The sequence below is a fragment of the Balaenoptera physalus genome (genome assembly GCF_965194825.1).
Source record: "Balaenoptera physalus genome assembly, chromosome: 18".
Lineage (NCBI taxonomy): Eukaryota > Metazoa > Chordata > Mammalia > Artiodactyla > Balaenopteridae > Balaenoptera > Balaenoptera physalus.
Window position 1 is genome coordinate 14,554,687 of NC_138899.1, and position 17,058 is coordinate 14,571,744.

The window sequence follows — 17,058 nt, forward strand, 5'->3', positions numbered from 1 at the left end:
TTGGCAAATGCTACAAATTGGGACCTTGCTCATCCTTTTGTTTTCTAGATTTAAGAAAATGATGTAGAAAATGTTTAAAATGTAGATTAAACTGAAAAGGATGTCATGTCTAAGCCATTACATTGTGAATAGCACAAAAAATTTGAGGAAGTATTCTTCCAATATTCAAAACTATTATCCAAAGAAGTTACTTGTGTCGTTGACTATCAAGTGATATACCAACATGCTTCTTCGTTGTTTTGCTTTCACATGACTTGTTATGTATCAGGCAATGATCATGTAGGAATTACACTTGTTCATCAATTGCAACAATTAGCTGGCCATGAATACAAAAATTCAGCAAAAATCAATAAAAGCATTCTTTGAGAATCAATTGGCTACATGTAATTTATGATAAAGAATACTGTGCATCTTATTACTATTTGTAAATTGTGTGCTATGTATTCTTTATATCAGTAAAAATCTATCATAAACATACATATGTATTTACATGTGCATACATGTGCATATGTGTATATGCATCTATATCATTATATCTCTATTTATTCTTGTATTTTTTTGGAGCACTGGTTGCTAACATTTACCAACACACCACCGTCCAAAACCAAACAACAGAGTGGACAGTAACAAATGCCACAAGAGAGTTGCATGAGGCTGTGGAAGCAGATTCCCTGGGAAACGGGGAAGCTGTCATGGGCTTCATGAAGGGGATGAGAACCAGTGGAGTCTGGAGGCAGAAGAACTCAAGGGAACCATTTCCTCGGAGGCCCTTGGCTTTGCTGGTCCCTGAGGGGAGAAGGGAGGTGCCTTTCTAGTAACAAGGGGGCCACTGCCTGCCTGAAGCAGTCACTGTTGTCTGTTTTCTGGAAACAGAATGAGACACAGGCTCTGGCGACCACAAAAGGTTGTATAAGAAGACAGGACGAGCTCAGGAATCATCAAAGCCTCTAGAAACAGGAATGGTCATCTCCAGGGACTGGTCAGTACAGAGCAAACTGGAGAGAGAATGGCCTAGTCCCACTAGCAGAAAAAGTCCACTAGCTATTGGTTTCTGTAAAGGGGCATTTTTCTTTAACTGGACTTGTAGGCTTGGAATTCAAACTTTATTGCAAAGTAGGGGGTAGAATTAGGCCCCCAAACGTCCTTTTGCATTACGTGTAATTATTGCATACCCTATAGAGTTGGACAGCATCTTTGCCCTCAATATCTATTCATATTCACAAATTTTCATGGGAGTCAAGTTTTCTGAAAGGCACTAGGACACTAACATCAGACCCCACTTCCATTTTTCCATCCTCACACACCACCTGCTCTACTACCATCTCCACTGAACCTCTAAGGTGAGGCCAGAGTGTAGAGAGGACAGCACCTCCCTTCCCACCCTGCCGTCAACCCCATAAAAGGGAGGAGAAAGAAGGAGGGGAGCCCGATCAGCGATCTGGTCTCAGCATCAATCTTCTTCAAATTGTCGGAGGGGACAAGGTCTTGGTCCAATGTGGCACCAACATCAAAATGTATCCTGACTTGGCCATCCTGACTGTGGGTGTATTTTGTGGGAAACACCTACCCACAGGTGAATTGAAATTGTCACCATCTTGGGACCCTTGGGACACGTGTATCTGCAGGTGACACAGGGAGGGAGGGAAAAGGAGACAGGGTGGACGCAGAGGCCAGCAGTGGTAGAATATGACCTTGAGGAGAAATGACGGCACTGGATTTCTAGGTGGGAGGAGCTTGTACACAGTGGTGTTGTTGGGAGAGGTATGCCTAGGAGTCTTTTCTAGAAGATATGTTTGCATAGCGTGCATAGCTTTTATGCTCCTTGTGTGTTTACTTAGAGGAAAGGCTGATGGAGTTTGAGGTGGAGCAGTGGTGGTGCTGGTGGTGGTGGGACTTGAGCCCTATTGAGAAGAACCTGAGTTCTCCCCTGAGACAATAGCAAGTATGAAATGAGATCATTGCAAGCATTGCCAGGAAGCTCGGAGATATTTAGGGCAGGGGCCCGCGGAAAAGTCTGGAGTTTCTGCCTGGATTCCATTTGAACTGGGGCAGAAATGTAAAGATATAGCATTTGTTCCCATAGACTGATGTAGTGTAGAGCATAACTTTTACGCATAGAAAAAGTATAAGATATAAGACAGGTTAAAAAGTATCACACTGACTGATTTGCAGATATTGAAAAATCCTTGCATCCCTGGGATAAATCCCACTTGATCATAGTTTATGATCCTTTTAATGTAATGTTGGATTCAGATTGCTAGTATTTTGTTGAGGATTTTTGTGTCTATGTTCATCAGTGATATTGGCCTGTAATTTTCTCTTTTTTTGTGGTATTTTTGTCTGCTTTTGGTATCAGGGTGATGCCATTTGCAGCAACATGGATGGACCTAGAGATTGTCATACTGAGTGAAGTAAGTCAGACAGAGAAAGACAGAATCATAGGATATGGCTTTTATGTGAAATCTAAAAAAAAAAAAAAAAAAAAAAAAGATACAAATGAACTTATTTATAAAACAGAAACTGACTCACAGACTTAGAGAACGAACTTATGGTTACCAAAGGGGAAGGGTGTGGAGGAGGGAGGGACTGCGGGTTTGAATTGACATGTACACACTGCTGTATTTATAATGGACAGCCAACAAGGACCTACTGTGCCGCACGCGCAGAACTCTACTCAATATTATGTGACAGCCTAAATGGGAAAATAATTTGAAAAAGGATACATGTATAACTGAATCATTTTGCTGTACACCTGAAACTAAAATAACATTGTTAACCCACTATACTCCAATATAAAATAAAAAGTTAAGAAAAAAAAACATTAAAAAAAAAGATTGCAGGCTGATTAAGGGAAGAATCCAGATTTGTAAATAGGAAGAGAAGACCTGTCAATTAAGTTAATAATGAAAGATAATTACAAATATTTTAAGAAGCTAATGAAGCACAGTTGAGTTGTCGGGTGTGTGTGGTCAGGCAACAGGGAACAAAGAGAAAATCCTGACAGGAAAAAATTCAGGAAGGAAATAACTTACTGTTGGAAAATGATTTCCACTCCTCATCTCAACCATTTGAGTTAAAATAAAGTAAGACCCGTGAAAGAACAACTAATTAAAGCAATCATCCTCAGACATGTTTTGTAGCACAGATAACCCGAGTGGTACCAAGCTATCTTGAGAAGGTTACGGCTTGTAATTTGGTCTGTTTGCAGTGAATCGCACTTCATGTTCACCCTGCCCTTTTTACCCAGTTGCTTATAACATGCAGAAAGTAACCCTCACAGAAATGGCCATGCCGTCCAGCCCCTCTTCAGAGTCTATCGGATGAGGAGACGCAGAGCTCTTTTTTTCTGCTGGCTGTGGCCACGCATGGCTGGATGATTCATGGACAAGACCAACAGCTACATCTGTATCTCAGAGTCATTAATTACCAAGAGAAAGACTCAGCCCAGAACCACACAGAGGATAGAAAGTCCTCAGAGAGGGAGTCTGTTAGAGTACTCCGAACAATCAGAGCCATTTTTATCACATTCTGATTTCTCTGTTGCCCCTTTCAAATACAAGCCACTTTCTAAGGCCCAGAGGGAACACTGTGAATGGTGCCTAAGATTTTTCATAATGTTAACATCTGAATGAAGGGACCAGATGTGATCTTAGAATGAAGGCAATGACCAGGGAGAAGGGCAGGGGTCAAGGAAATGACCAAATTTCAAAAGGGTACATTTTAGAAATTGCCATTGGTATGCTTGGTAAAAAACCCCAGATAAATTCTACAATAGACAATTAAAGAGATGGTTTTAGAGCTCTTAGTAAAGCAAAAACTTCCAATAGGAGGCAGCATGATTCCCTAAGAACGAGAAGCACCATACTAGACACTTTCTCTTTTGATGAGTTTACTAGGATGCTTCGAAACTTCTATCGTGCTGTGCTGCTGGACAAGAAGGAGAAACACGGGCCTGGTCACCATCCAGACAGACTCAGTGATGGCACCAAGGATGGTGAACCAGGCCCTATGGTCCCGTCCTTGCTCCCATTCATTCATCTCAATAAAAAAACTCACTAATTCAACATACACCTTATAGAGCATGGACTTTATGGATTTTATCTTCTGGGAAAGAGATAGGAAGAAATTGTTCAATCCCTGTCCTCACGGGGCTTATAACCTAGAGGTGGGAAAGGACAAGTACACAAGTAACCACAATCCAAGCCAGAAAAACAAAATCACAAAAAGAAAAGTACAAAGCGCCATGGGGGGGGCGGGGAATCAATGGAGACAAAGGTCCTATCTGGTTAGAAGGTTGAAAAGGCTTTGCATGGGAGATGGCAGTGGAGGTGGAGTTGGAAGGAGGAGAGAGATGGGGGTGATGAAGAAAGGCATTTGCCCCACACGGTGTGAGCAGAGGCACAGACTAGGGAAAAGGTTAAGCACAAAGTCCAGGTTGATGGAAGCAGGGGGACGAGAAAGGCAAGTCAGGACTGCTGTGATGCATTCCTCTCGCTGGAAGCAGCCGTGGAGTCCTTCGATCAGGTGTTTGGATTCAGGAGTCACACCGTCTGGCATGAATCTTGCCATGGCCACCACCTTCGCCAAGAAGTTGAGCAAGTTACGAAACTTCTCCAAGCTCTGGTTGTTTCACCTGTAGAACAGGCCTGGTTACAGCGCCCCACGCAGAGGGCCTCTCTGGGGAGTAGGCAAGATTATGTGTCAAGTGGTGCCTGGCACGGAGGGAGTGCTCTCGAAATGGGCTGAATAAAGCCCAGAATCAGGGACTTCCCTGGTGGTCCAATGGCTAAGACTCTGCACTCTCAATGCAGGGGGCTCGGGTTTGATCCCTGGTTAGGGAACTAGATCCCACATGCCGCAACTAAGAGTTTGCATGCCACAACTAAAAATCCCACATGCCACAACTAAAGATCCCACATGCTGCAACGAAGATCCAAGATCCCACGTGGCACAACTAAGACACGGTGCAGCCAAAAAAAGCCCAGAATTAAACTGGAGGAAGCTCTATTTTGCAAGTGTGATCTGGCAGTGCTGGATAGCCTTGATTAGAGCAAGTTCAAAGAGCAGAAAATGTCTTCCTGATATTTGATCTCTATCTAGTGTAGCAGGGAGAGCGGGGAGGCTGAGCCCAGGTAAACCACAGGCTGAGCCACAGAAAAGGCAGACCTCCCCGCATGGAGAATGGGAGGGTGGGCAGGCAATTCTGCAGGATTTGGCAGCTGGCAAGGTGTGGGATCAGCAGTTTGGGAAAAGCAAGGAGGAGAAATGTGTACTGCATCCTCTTGGATTTGGAAATCTGGGGGCAAGTGTGGGACTGGGTGGAAGATGTCTTTACCTCTATAGGAGGAATTCCACAGAGATCACAGGGAGTGTGCTGACGGCTTTTACGTGATGTTAAACTGGGAGGCTGGTGAATACAAAGATGACCAAATCAGGATTCAAAACAGTCTTGAAGGCTAGAATTGTGGGTTGGAGAAAACAGCCACAATAATAGCAAACTCATTTATTAGCTTATTTAATCTTTTTCATAAGGGAGATATTATTATCATGCTCATTTTACAGGTAGGGAAACTGTTGAAAGTCAGGTTTCAAGGTCTGTGCTCTAGAGGGAAGAAAGAAGGAAACTGATCTTTATTGAGTATTTACAGTGTGCCAGACACCAAGTTTCACCCAAGGGAATACTTAGGAAGCTGGAAGGCCTGGAAGGAGGCCAGATGATGTAAAGTAGGACCTGGTAGATGAAGATGACAGTGTGATGAAACGTTATTTCTCGGCGCTCCACAGACCTGTGAGAGGCACTTGAGGATGAGGCAGGGAGCTAAATTTTCTGTGCTGACCCCTGATCCCTGTGAATTATTTCCTGCTATGGCGTGAGGAGCAGGGACCTTCAACTGTTTCTGTTCAGTGGGTCCACATTCCTGTCTGTGATAATCTTGGTCTCTAAGTCTGTCTTTTGACTCTGATGACTATGGTGTGGGATATGTGGGAGATGTCTACATGGTGAGTGGCATGTGTGGGTGTGATGTGTAGAGGCGTCTGCACGGTGAGAGTCTGTATGGACGTGTAGTTAGCTGTAGAACCAGCTGTGTCTGTGTACATGCGTGTGCCCACGTGGTGTGAACACTCTGGTGTGAATCTGTTTTATGATTCTAGTGTAATTGGAGCACAAGCTGCATAGCTCACCACCTTGGCCAAAGGCACACCCCACCCTCACCGCCAGCACTCCCAGTAGGGATAACGAAGGAGCAGGAAGCAGAAGCAGAAAGAACCCTGCAAAGCAGAGGCTGGGGTACTGCTCCCTAAGAACCTGCTGACCCCATTACAGGACAGCGTAGGTGCTGCAGCTGGAACAGGAAGTTCCCTGGGGAGGGCGCTAAGGTCTCTCAGGCTCCAAACCCGTCCCAGTACTGACTTGCATCTGGGATAGAGGGAGTCAGTAGGATAACGTGGGTCTTTTCCCAGATGATATAAATGGATTCCAGATAATTCTTTCATAGCGTCTGTGGGCTCCTCGTTGTGGCTCCATCCCCTACCAAGACCACCACCAACTACATTCCCTTTATCAGTTGGGCTGTGGATGTGATTCCTGCTTCACTCCTTCCCTTGCCCTCCCCTCGTCCCCCCCCCCAGTTCTCACAGCTTGCAGAACAGTCCTTCCCAAGGCACAGGGTGGGAGAAGAGCTTGTTCTGGTGAGGAAGCAGAACTCAGGACAGAGGAAATGGGTGAGCCAGAGGGCAGACCGGCCAGGTCTGGAGCTCAGAGGTGAGAGCAGGCATTGGGTCCGGACTGAATGGCCAGGCAGGCTGGAATTAGCGGGTAGGACAGTCATAAGACAGATGTACTGCCTGGAACCCAGACATCAGCTGGCAGAGCAAAGTGAGAGTCTGAGGTCCAGGTTTCAGCAGGAAAGTGGGCATCAGCTGATCTCCAGGAACTAGGAGGCTGAACAAAGCAGGAAGAGCACAGAGCCAGGGCACAGGGCCGGGGAAGGGTCCTGACCCCTGCAACAGAGGATCAGCTTTGTGGGGAGTCCTACAGAGCAGGCTGAGATCCCCAGACACGACTGGCTGGAGGTTTGCTGGTTGGGCGTAAATGAGAGCATCTGCTGTAGTCAGACAGGGAGAGAATAGCCTTCTGTTTCCCCTGCCCACCTCGCCAAAAGTCACATTTTGTGTTCTGGAGAAAATCTGTCTCCCAGTAGGGTGACTGGTCTGCTTATTATACATGGGCTATATTTGGTTTGTATAAATGAAAAGTATTGATCCAAAGATACCCAGTTAAAGGCAGGATTTGTCCTCTCGTATTCCCCACAGCCCAGCAGCACTTAGCTCTATGCCTCTATTTAGAAGCAGTCATTCCTTCCCTGGCAAGGGTTAGGGGGCACACCCCTTGAGTTTGCTTAGGACCTTTTAAAATATCAGTTCAAGATAGAGAATTGCATATTTACTACATTGATTCTAACATACATTAATATATTGATTTAAATATAGTAACATTAAGGTAACATGTGTATTATGACTTTTACTACTTTAACTTCTAGGTTATGAACATCTCCAGGGCAGAGACAGGTCTTTTTATTGCCTTGTTCCCAAGCAACCAGCACGGAGCCCATGAGTTGTCCAAAAATATTTAAGTCAATATGGAAATCAGGAATGCTGATGTTTAAATATTTCTTTTTCTTTTTATATATTCACAGAATCTCAGATCTCAAACTGCATATGACTTTAGAGATTACCTAGTCTGTCTTTCCTGCCAATGCAGGAATTATTTCTACCACCTTTTTAGCAGAAGATCATCAGCCTCCTCTAGATACTTCTAGTCAGTTCTTTGTGGGACAGCCTGTTCCATTGTTGGGCAACTCTGATAGAAATTTCTTCTTCAGAGAGCCTCTAAATCTGATTCCCTTGTAACATCTACCCAGTGGTCCTACTCGTCTTCTTCCCATTCCTCCATCCCTCTCACACCCTTACCCACCATATTCTTTTCCTTTTTCCCAGGTGAAACAATTGCCCATGTGCATTTATTTCAAGACCTCCCATCTTCCTAGTTGCCCTCCTCTCACATCCATGAACGTGGTTTATATTCACGTTCCTTAAGATATGGTGCCCAAGACTAGCCTTATGGAATTTGACTACAGAATATGGGGAGCAGGGAGGTGTTACCCTCCTAATTCAGATGTTCTTATGCTATTAATGGCACTTCAGATTGCATTAATCTTTATGGCTGCTACCTTTTCCTGTTGTTTTTTATCAAACATCTAAAAAGCACAGTTTAAAAAAAATTAAATTCAGTCAAACTATTCGCTTTCATTCTATCCAATTGATTTTTAAAGCCAAACATTAAGTCGAGCATCTGATTGCTTGAGATCTTGGTATGTATTGGAAAATACTGTCCTGGGAGAAGGGATGGAACTTAGGGTGGGACCTGCTCTGCAGCCAGCTTCCCCTTCCACTGCCCACAAGTCTCTGGGCAGGAACCTCGGAGCACCTGTGGCCCCTTCATCCCTCATGAGTCACCGACTTACTCGGTCTTATCAGTTCTTCCTCTAAGTACCTTCCTCGTCTGTTCCCACTGTTGCCCTCACATGAGGCTCAGGTTCTCACATGAAATACTGCAGGAGCTTTCTGAAATGCAAGCCCCATCCGATATTCTCTGCTCAAAATGTTTCAACGGCTTTCCAGCTCCTCTAAGACAAAGTCGAAATCCCCTCATAGAGCTTTCAGGTCCCTTTGCAAGCTCCCCTCTATGTGCACCTGCGCCCCATCTTAACCTCCTCCTGTACATCCGCGTGTCAGCCTTTCCAATGTGCTCGCTGGTCCCTGAGGCGCTTGGCTCCTTCCTGCTTTGAGGTCTTTGCTCGTATGTGCCAGGCCCTGCTCTGAATGCTCTACACAAATTAACTCACTTCATCCTCATCACCACCCTCTGAAGTAGATAATATTACTCCCATTTTACAGACGGGGAAGTTCATATGTTAAGTATTTTGCTTGGAGTCACGCAGTTAATAAGTTGTAGAGCAGGATGAGTCCCGTGACCTGAAATGCCTTCCCTTTCTTTCTCCTGGCTGAACTTCTACCCATCTTTCAAGACAGTTCAAGCACTGGCTTTTCTGGGAAGTCTGCCTATGCCCTGAACTTAACCCCAGATAGCACTTATCGTTCTGGGCTAATCGTTTGCTAAATGATCATCTCCCTCTAAGCAGCACATCCACGGAGATAGGCCCCTGTCCTTTCCTCACTGAGCCCCCAGAACCTATATTCTATGCCGGAAATCTAATGAATGCTTTGATGAAAGGAACTCATTAAAGAATAAGTGAATTAACTACTTACAGAGTTCCTTCTGCAGTCGTAATATGGTGTCATAGCCATTTGCCAAATTGTCAATTTTTGATCATCAGTTTTTCCTGTAATGCGTACAAAAATCTGGCCAAAGCTTAATTGTAGATCAATTCTTAATTTTCTTAAGAAAGAATTAAAGAATTAAAAAATTCTTAATTTTCTCCTGAATTTCTGATCAGTTATCCTGGCTTTGTCTAAGACCAATACTGCTTTCTGAAGTGCTCTGGAATTACTTAAAAACGCACAGCGGCAGGAAGTTTTAAAACTACCAATCCCAGTATGCTCTTTGCTCAGGTGTCCTTTGAGCTCATCCCCTTGAGGATGCGAGTTAGTCTGTAAGGGAATCGAGCAGAGGAGACTCAGGAGTGCCAGCTTGCCGCACGTGTGGTCAGACAGGCGACGAGCGAGAGAGGAGCAGTGGACCTGGTGAGAAATACGCCTGAGCCTTTTCTACACAAAATATTCACCACGAGAAGACAAATACTGACAATCAGATAAGCGTGAGAAGCCATAAAGGGGAGGTGGGATAGCCTTCCTGACTTCCCTACGCAAACACCACCAAAGGATCTCGTATTCGTACTGCGCTCACTGCCTTTTCTTATCTTCTGCATTCTCCATGCTCTGGCATCTAGGGTCTCGGGTGTGGCAGGTGAGCGGAGGGGAAGACTGCCCTCCCGGGGCCAGCAGATTCTTAGAAATGACACACAAGTGCAGCTTACAGAGACAAATCAGCGAATCCAAAGCACACACCCCAGTGACGTCCTTTGTCAAGCTTTCTCACATCAAACCAACATTCCTCCACCATAATCAGCCCAGGGCTGGGTACCAGACAACTCAATAAAGCCTCTCGACAGTGCTTTCCTCTCACTCCTTCTGCCTTCTGACCAACTCTGGTGCTTCCCAGCAGGGTCCTGTGTGGGGAACCAGGCCTCCTACATCTAGGGATCTGTGAGTGTAAAAACTTCATGACAACGTTTCATGTCTGTGTGTCTTACCATCCCTGATTAAAACAAAGTCCAGGTACATTTAAAAACATATACTAGTCTATTTCATGTAATAGGATTCTTTCCCTTGATCTTCCCACAAACTTGAAGTATGGAACTAGACATCATCATCATCTTATAGATAAGAAAGGGAAACAAAGTGAATTTAAGTGACTTATCCAAGGGCACACAAGAAATTAATGGCAGAGCTAGGACTTAAACACAGGTTTTGGGCTAGTACACAACGCTGAACATTTCCCCAAAAGTTCTAGACCACCCTACAAAGTTATAAATATGTTCTCCTGTGAGTCTCAGTTACTTTGTATGTAAAATGGGGATTATACCATCTTTTGGATAAATATGATAATATATGTGAAAGCACTTTGTAAAATGCAAATATGATTCAAATCAATATATTAAACTGTCTGTCACAAAATTTTTCCCAGTTCTTAGGGCCAGGAATATTTGAGTAAACTTTGTCCGTTTTTGACTGCCCAGCATACAAACACACCTTAGTTCTGGTGAAGCTGTATCTCCCACCATGGAGCCCGAAATGGGCCTTTTCTCCTCATTTCCGGCAGATGCAACATGTGACTGACTAAGTGAAGAAGCCCACGTCTGTGGTGAGAACCTGACTTCTAGATGCAGTGTGGTCTTGCTTTATAAGGTACAGTAAATCCTAACCTGTAGGATAAGCATAAACTGTAGTCTAATGAGCACAATAGCCTTCGCTTTGTTATAAATATGACATAAGACATGCAACAAGGGATCAGAGACATCCTTCTATCAGGTTTTGGATTCCAGGAAGCAGCTACTGCAGTCCTGGCTGGAAACAAATAGATGGAGCAGACGTAATGGTGACCTTCCTACCATTGAGATGTGAGCTCTCCAGGCATTGAAATCTGTATTCATAGGAATGATTGCTGCCCTTTATGGTGAATGTCTCTGTGTCTGGCATTGTATAAGGCACTTTGCCTGTGTTATCTCGTTTCATCGCCATTTAACAAGTAAGAAAACTGAAGCACAGGGAGATTAAGACCCCTTAGTTAGTAAATGGTGAGTCCATCAGACTCAAAGTCTAGACTCAAAGATTCAGACTCTAAGCAGAATTTCTCACCCTTTTATGTGCATGGGGGACACCTGGAGATGTTGTTAAAGTGCAGATTCTGATTCTATGGGTCTGTGGTGGGGCCTGAGAATCTGCATGTTTAGCAAGCTCCCAAGTGACATAGACGCTGCTGGTCTGAGGACCACACTTCAAGAAGCAAGGCTCTAAATCGTTCTTGAAAAGTGCACTTGAAGCACTTTGAAAAGTGCTTCTTGAATCTCATCATAAAAAACACTCATGGTTCTTCAACTAAGCACTTCCCTAGGGCTTCTCCCTTTGCCAGAGCTTGGTGACATGAGAGAAGAGTCCCTATGCATCTATTAAATGCTATGATTTAAATCAGTGAATGATTTCTTCTTCCATTTGTTCAATCCACAAATTTTATTGAGAGCCTGCCAGGACCCAGCCATAATGATGGGTGCTGAGGATACCAGGATAAGTAAGGTAAGGTCCTGGCCTCTAAGAGAGGAGCTATTGATGGACACAGGCTGTCCTGAAGACCTCTGAACACCCTGCAGCAGACTGACTTAGGACCGAGTCCACTTGTGGGCTGCCTTGGCTCTGGCACCATCCTCACCGCCACAAGGTGTGGGCATGTTTCAGCACGTGGGTCCAGTTCTCTTGGCACAGAGACAGTTTTCTGGTGGCTCCTCCTGTCCAGAGTCTACTGCGAAAATACAATTCACCTACCTTGGGTCATTGATTGTGTCAGTAAACATAAAACTATGCCATTTTTTTTGTTGGGATGAGAACACACTCAATGTTTCTTACACTTCTTTTGGAGTGAGAACTGCCAAAGACAGAACTTGAGTTTTTCTACATGCTTGTAGATAACTTTACATGCATTTGGAACGCAACAAGAAAATAAATCTGAATTAAAGTTAACCTTAGGTTTATTTAACAAAATTAAGTGTCAGAAAGCAATCAGAATTTTAGGAAATGGACACCTATCTTGAGATTAAAGGTAAATGCCTTCTAAGGCTGCAGAGATCTATCAAATGTGTTATTTTGAAAATATTTTTGAAACATCTTAATTATTCAAGTCAATTTTCCCTCACTGAGGCTGTAATTAGTTTTCATTTCTTATTACTGTTGTTTGAAATTTAAATTTACTACTGTTATTTAGTCATAGACTAAGGCACACATTTCAACTAGGAAGAAATCTAAAGTTATGACATCAGATGATTCCCACCTGTTCCCTATGTGAGAATAAACATCCACAGAAACCTCTTTTCTTTAGCAAATGCCATTCCTTTCCCCTATCTTTATGGCCTGGCTGGTAAGGGGATGGGGAGAGAGGTGAAGGATAGGCAGGTGAGGAGAGGTCCACACTCCTATAGGCAGCCAGCATCCTGTGACTGCCAGCTTCCAGAGTAGTATTTACCTTCATTCCACTGAAACCCTGAACCTTTACTAGTGTCATACGGTCGTTTGAGATCATTCAGACCTATCTCCACTCAGATGCAGATAAGATTCTATACTGTCAGGATCCAGGAAGCCAGCAAGATGATAGATAAGTGGAGAAAAAGAAGGACAATTCTCAGGAGAAATAACGTTAGAGGAGCCTATTACAATCATCATTCTTCAGTGAACTTCTGTGGCGAAGTGGTGAAGCATTGTAAAGCTCTTGAGTGAACTTCAAGTTGAAACAGGCTTTAAGGGACTCCTGGCATCCAGCTCTTTCAATATACGGAGGAAGAAAGTTATGAATGAGGCACAGAGAGTTTCATTACCAAAGTCAAGGTCTTAAGACTAGTTAATAAAAAAGTCAGAACTTGAAGCTCCATCTGCTGAATTACAATCCAGTCATCTTCCTTTTTGTTGCCTGAGTATCCATCCTAAATCACGCCAGCCTTCGTCCAAGAATACAATTTTGCCCTCATCACAAACTATCTGTGCCTCATTATTTTGTTCATTCAGTCATTTTGCAAATATGTATCCACAGCCCACTGTGTGCCTGGAGCATGAGGAGAACATCACAGACCAGGTCCCTGCCCTCAAGGCGACCATGACTCAGCTTTACTGTCTCCTTGGAGCAATGATCTCCCAGGCTTCCCCATCAGAAATTACTGCTGCTCTCCCTGTGAGAGGTGTTTTGCTTTCACAGTTAAAACTCTCTACTAACATCGAGAAGAGAGAAAAACAAAACACAACAAAACAAGAGACACAGCCTAGAGTGGATATTGCATCTAAAGACAGTGAATTGCTTTTGAAATGGAGTCAAGAAGTTTTCAGTCCACAATGAGGATTGAATTACAAGTGTCCCTATGGTGTTGTCCTGAAATTGATTCCACAGAGCTATAGTTGAAGGGGGCCTGTGCTTTTCACAACTGGAAATGCCCCTTGTCCAAAGAGATGCTGGCTTACATCAAATCTTTTAAGGCTGTAGTCACTACTAATGTAAATGAGTTCCTAAAAAAACTGTAGCTATACTGGGTCATCTAAGAGGGTTAGTTAGCAACAAGAAGGTATGACTTTGACAGTGAAGTTATGTAACCAGCAAGGAAAAAAACAATCTAGCAGTTTAAAAAGATTTTTTGTTTTTCTTTCTTAGAGGAGGCTTAATGTGGCCTAAGTCTAAGAAGATTTGTCTCAAATTGAGAATGTAGGCTTAAATCAATTTATTATTTTAAAACACACTATAACCATTTTCATTCCTCTTTGGCCTCTGAGTTTTTTTCTCAATTTGGAATTATTGTGATGATTGAGAGCCTATTGGCATAGAAAGCGTCCCAACACCCCACTGTTGTGTTTTCAAATAAGAATAAAGGAAAAGCAACCAGCCTCGTCAGCAATGACTCCGTGTGAATGAGGACATCCAAACTGGTGAGTGTCCATTTCCTTTGGAAATATGAATCCGTGTTCCTGATGTTGAATACAGATTTCTGTAGTAACCTGTATCTTTGATAAAGATTTTGATTCAGGACGAAGGAAGTAGAAAGATTATGTTAAATGAATTTTACAAATTCTAATTGAAGCATTGTCAGTGGACAAGGTTTTCCAAATTACCTCTCGTGTGCAGGGTACACAGCAGACATAGAATACATTATTTTTACTATTGAGAAACAAAATCAAGAGGATAAAGTTTTAAGGTGGAAGGTTATTTGGACCACTATCAACACTGTTCATTAATTAGCCCACTTTGGAGCTAAGGTTGAACGCCTATTTTTCACAATAACTCGGTTTCATTAAGGAATAGAGAATGAAGGGTAATAACACCATACATATATATAAATATATATATATATTTATAGAATGAACCCAGTAGAGAACAAAAAAATACACTTAGCCACATGACATAACTTCTACCTGCTGCCTCAAGGTGGGAATGGGCCAAGAGGTCAGTGGAATGACAACCGTGTCCCCATAATACTCTTCTCTTTTACAGTTTTCCCTGCACCTAGGGAAACCTTCCGTAGTAGAAGGAGAATTTTGAAATATCCTAAAATAAGCTTAGAAGCTGGGACTGAAGAGAGACTAGCACTGATTTCCCTAATGGGTGCTCAGGAAAGTCCATGTTACTTGGAGGCCTAACTGAGGTGTCCAAGCTTGAACACTTCCCTTGATTGTCATTAGACTCTCCTGGATTTAACTAAATATCCTCTCTTCATCCTTTGGCACGCACTGTGGACTAATGACGTGAATACTTGACACAAAATCCCATAAAATATGATGCTTTAGTAACTTCCTAGTTAAAATTTGATTTCATTTTCTTTATTGGGGCCAAGGTACAGTGTTGCCATTTTATTGTGAAAAGTCTATATATTATAAAATACCAGGGGCAATTTTTAATATAATAAACCCACAACCTGTGGCTGATTTGTAAACATAATCAAATAGGCAGAAAGCAGGGGCAGGTAGTGATTCTTATAATGACATACAAGCAAATAGCAAATAATTGTTGCCCTGGAGGTATCCCGTCGTATGAAAATGCCTTTTTTTGAAGTATAGTTGATTTAAATATTATATTGGTTTCAGGTGTACAATGTAGTGATTTGATATTCTTATAGATTATACTGAAAATGCCCTTACATTTTTTCCCTCTTTAAAATACACAGTTTCTAATAGTTTCTAATATGCCTAACGTTGAAAGCTTGTCTACATACATATTTTTGATAAAACCTACTAACAAAAAGTTCATGGGCATTTTATTTCTCTTAACTACTTTTTAAAATTTTCTTGCTCTGCTGTATTATCACTAAACGTGATTTTTTAAAAAATATGGAAACCCTTCTAAAAACCCCTACATCTCTCAACACTATCCATCTTCTCATATGTTTCTATCACTGTGAATATACATATGAATATACACACGTATGTGTATGGATTTCATGCCAGAATGGCCTGAGGAAGTACAGGGACTTAGGATAACATATGATCAGGACTTCCCTGGAGGTCCAGTGGTTAAGACTCTGTGCTTCCACTGCAGGGGCCATGGGTTCCATCCCTGGTCAGGAAACTAAGACCCCGCATGCCGCGCAGTGAGGCCAAAAAAAGAAAGCAGTACAACGTATGATCTACTGACGGCGTGTATTTACCATATGTATATATATGGTGTCCTCCATGACACAAGGCAAATCAAAACCTGTTTTAAAACAAGCCAGTCACTTCTGCCCTTTGGAGTCGATTATTCGCATTACGTATTTCTAAAAGATCCATGCAGTTATTTGCCGTATAAAAGACATGATTTAGTTCTTTCAGCCAGCATTCATACACCCCATCCCTCCTAGGCAAATCTTAGCACTTGGATTAAGTACTCAGTTAACAGCCAACTGTATACGGACCCTTCAGCACAGTGAGGGGAAAAGTGACATTTTCCTTCCACCCCAAACAAAGCTATTATATTTACCTTCTACTTTGAAGATAGTAAAGTGCGGTCGGCAATGGAAAGAACCCAACGCGGTACCTGCGCAGTTCATCCACAGACCCTGGTAAACCCAAGTGGCCGTTATCACCGAGGATGCTCGGGTAGTTACTTTCCACTCATTGGACGCGGTGGCAGCGACGAGAGCACCAAAGCCCCCGACGCCAAACACCAGAGCCGAGATCTGTGCCCTGAACATGTCGCTCAGGCGTCTCCAGGGACACTGTCCAGACAGATCGCTGCGGTGGTCTAGGTATGCAGCTGACACAATCCGCTTGGACCAGTGTTGCAGCAAGTTAATGCGGGTAGGTGACAGTACTTCATGCTCAGGTGGCCTGAGGAAGTACCGGAATTTAGGATAAAGTCTGATTTACCGATGGCATTTTAAAGGTAGCCTAAGATGATCTTTCTAACTTCCTACACGGATATTTACTAAAAGTTTGTAGACGGATTCTAAAGGTTTTGAGTTCGCAGATTTTTTTCCTGCCACATAGTTAATGTTTAATTTTCTGTTAGCCTGAAGCTTAATGAACCATGCAGGGACCAGATATTACAAAGTACAAATTATACAGTAACAGTTAAGGCTCATTTGACCCATTGCTTTAGTCTTGCGTGCTTCTGAATCTTATATAAATGGAATCATAGTGCAGCTTCCTTCTGTAACCAATTTTTTTCACACATTATGTTTGTGAAATTCATCTATGTTCAGCAATGTAGCTATGGTTCATTAATTATTACAGCAGAATATAGTATTTCATTAAATG

At 42.9% G+C, this 17,058-nt stretch overlaps 1 protein-coding gene and 1 long non-coding RNA gene across 2 annotated transcripts in view; one reads left to right on the plus strand and one right to left on the minus strand.

Annotated features, from left to right (window-relative positions):
• Positions 1–11,262, plus strand: part of LOC309647413 — a 34,155-nt gene extending 22,893 nt beyond the window's left edge. The window contains exon 3 of the long non-coding RNA XR_014256031.1: positions 10,904–11,262. This is a non-coding gene — a long non-coding RNA (uncharacterized lncRNA). The remainder of the gene's footprint in view (positions 1–10,903) is intronic.
• CLDN10 (claudin 10) overlaps positions 1–16,595 on the minus strand; it is a 107,888-nt gene extending 91,293 nt beyond the window's left edge. Inside the window, exon 1 of the mRNA XM_082434721.1 lies at positions 16,280–16,595. Within this exon, the coding sequence (XP_082290847.1) occupies positions 16,280–16,493 (214 nt within the window). The 5' untranslated portion in view covers positions 16,494–16,595. The remainder of the gene's footprint in view (positions 1–16,279) is intronic.
• Between the last annotated feature and the right edge of the window lie 463 nt (positions 16,596–17,058).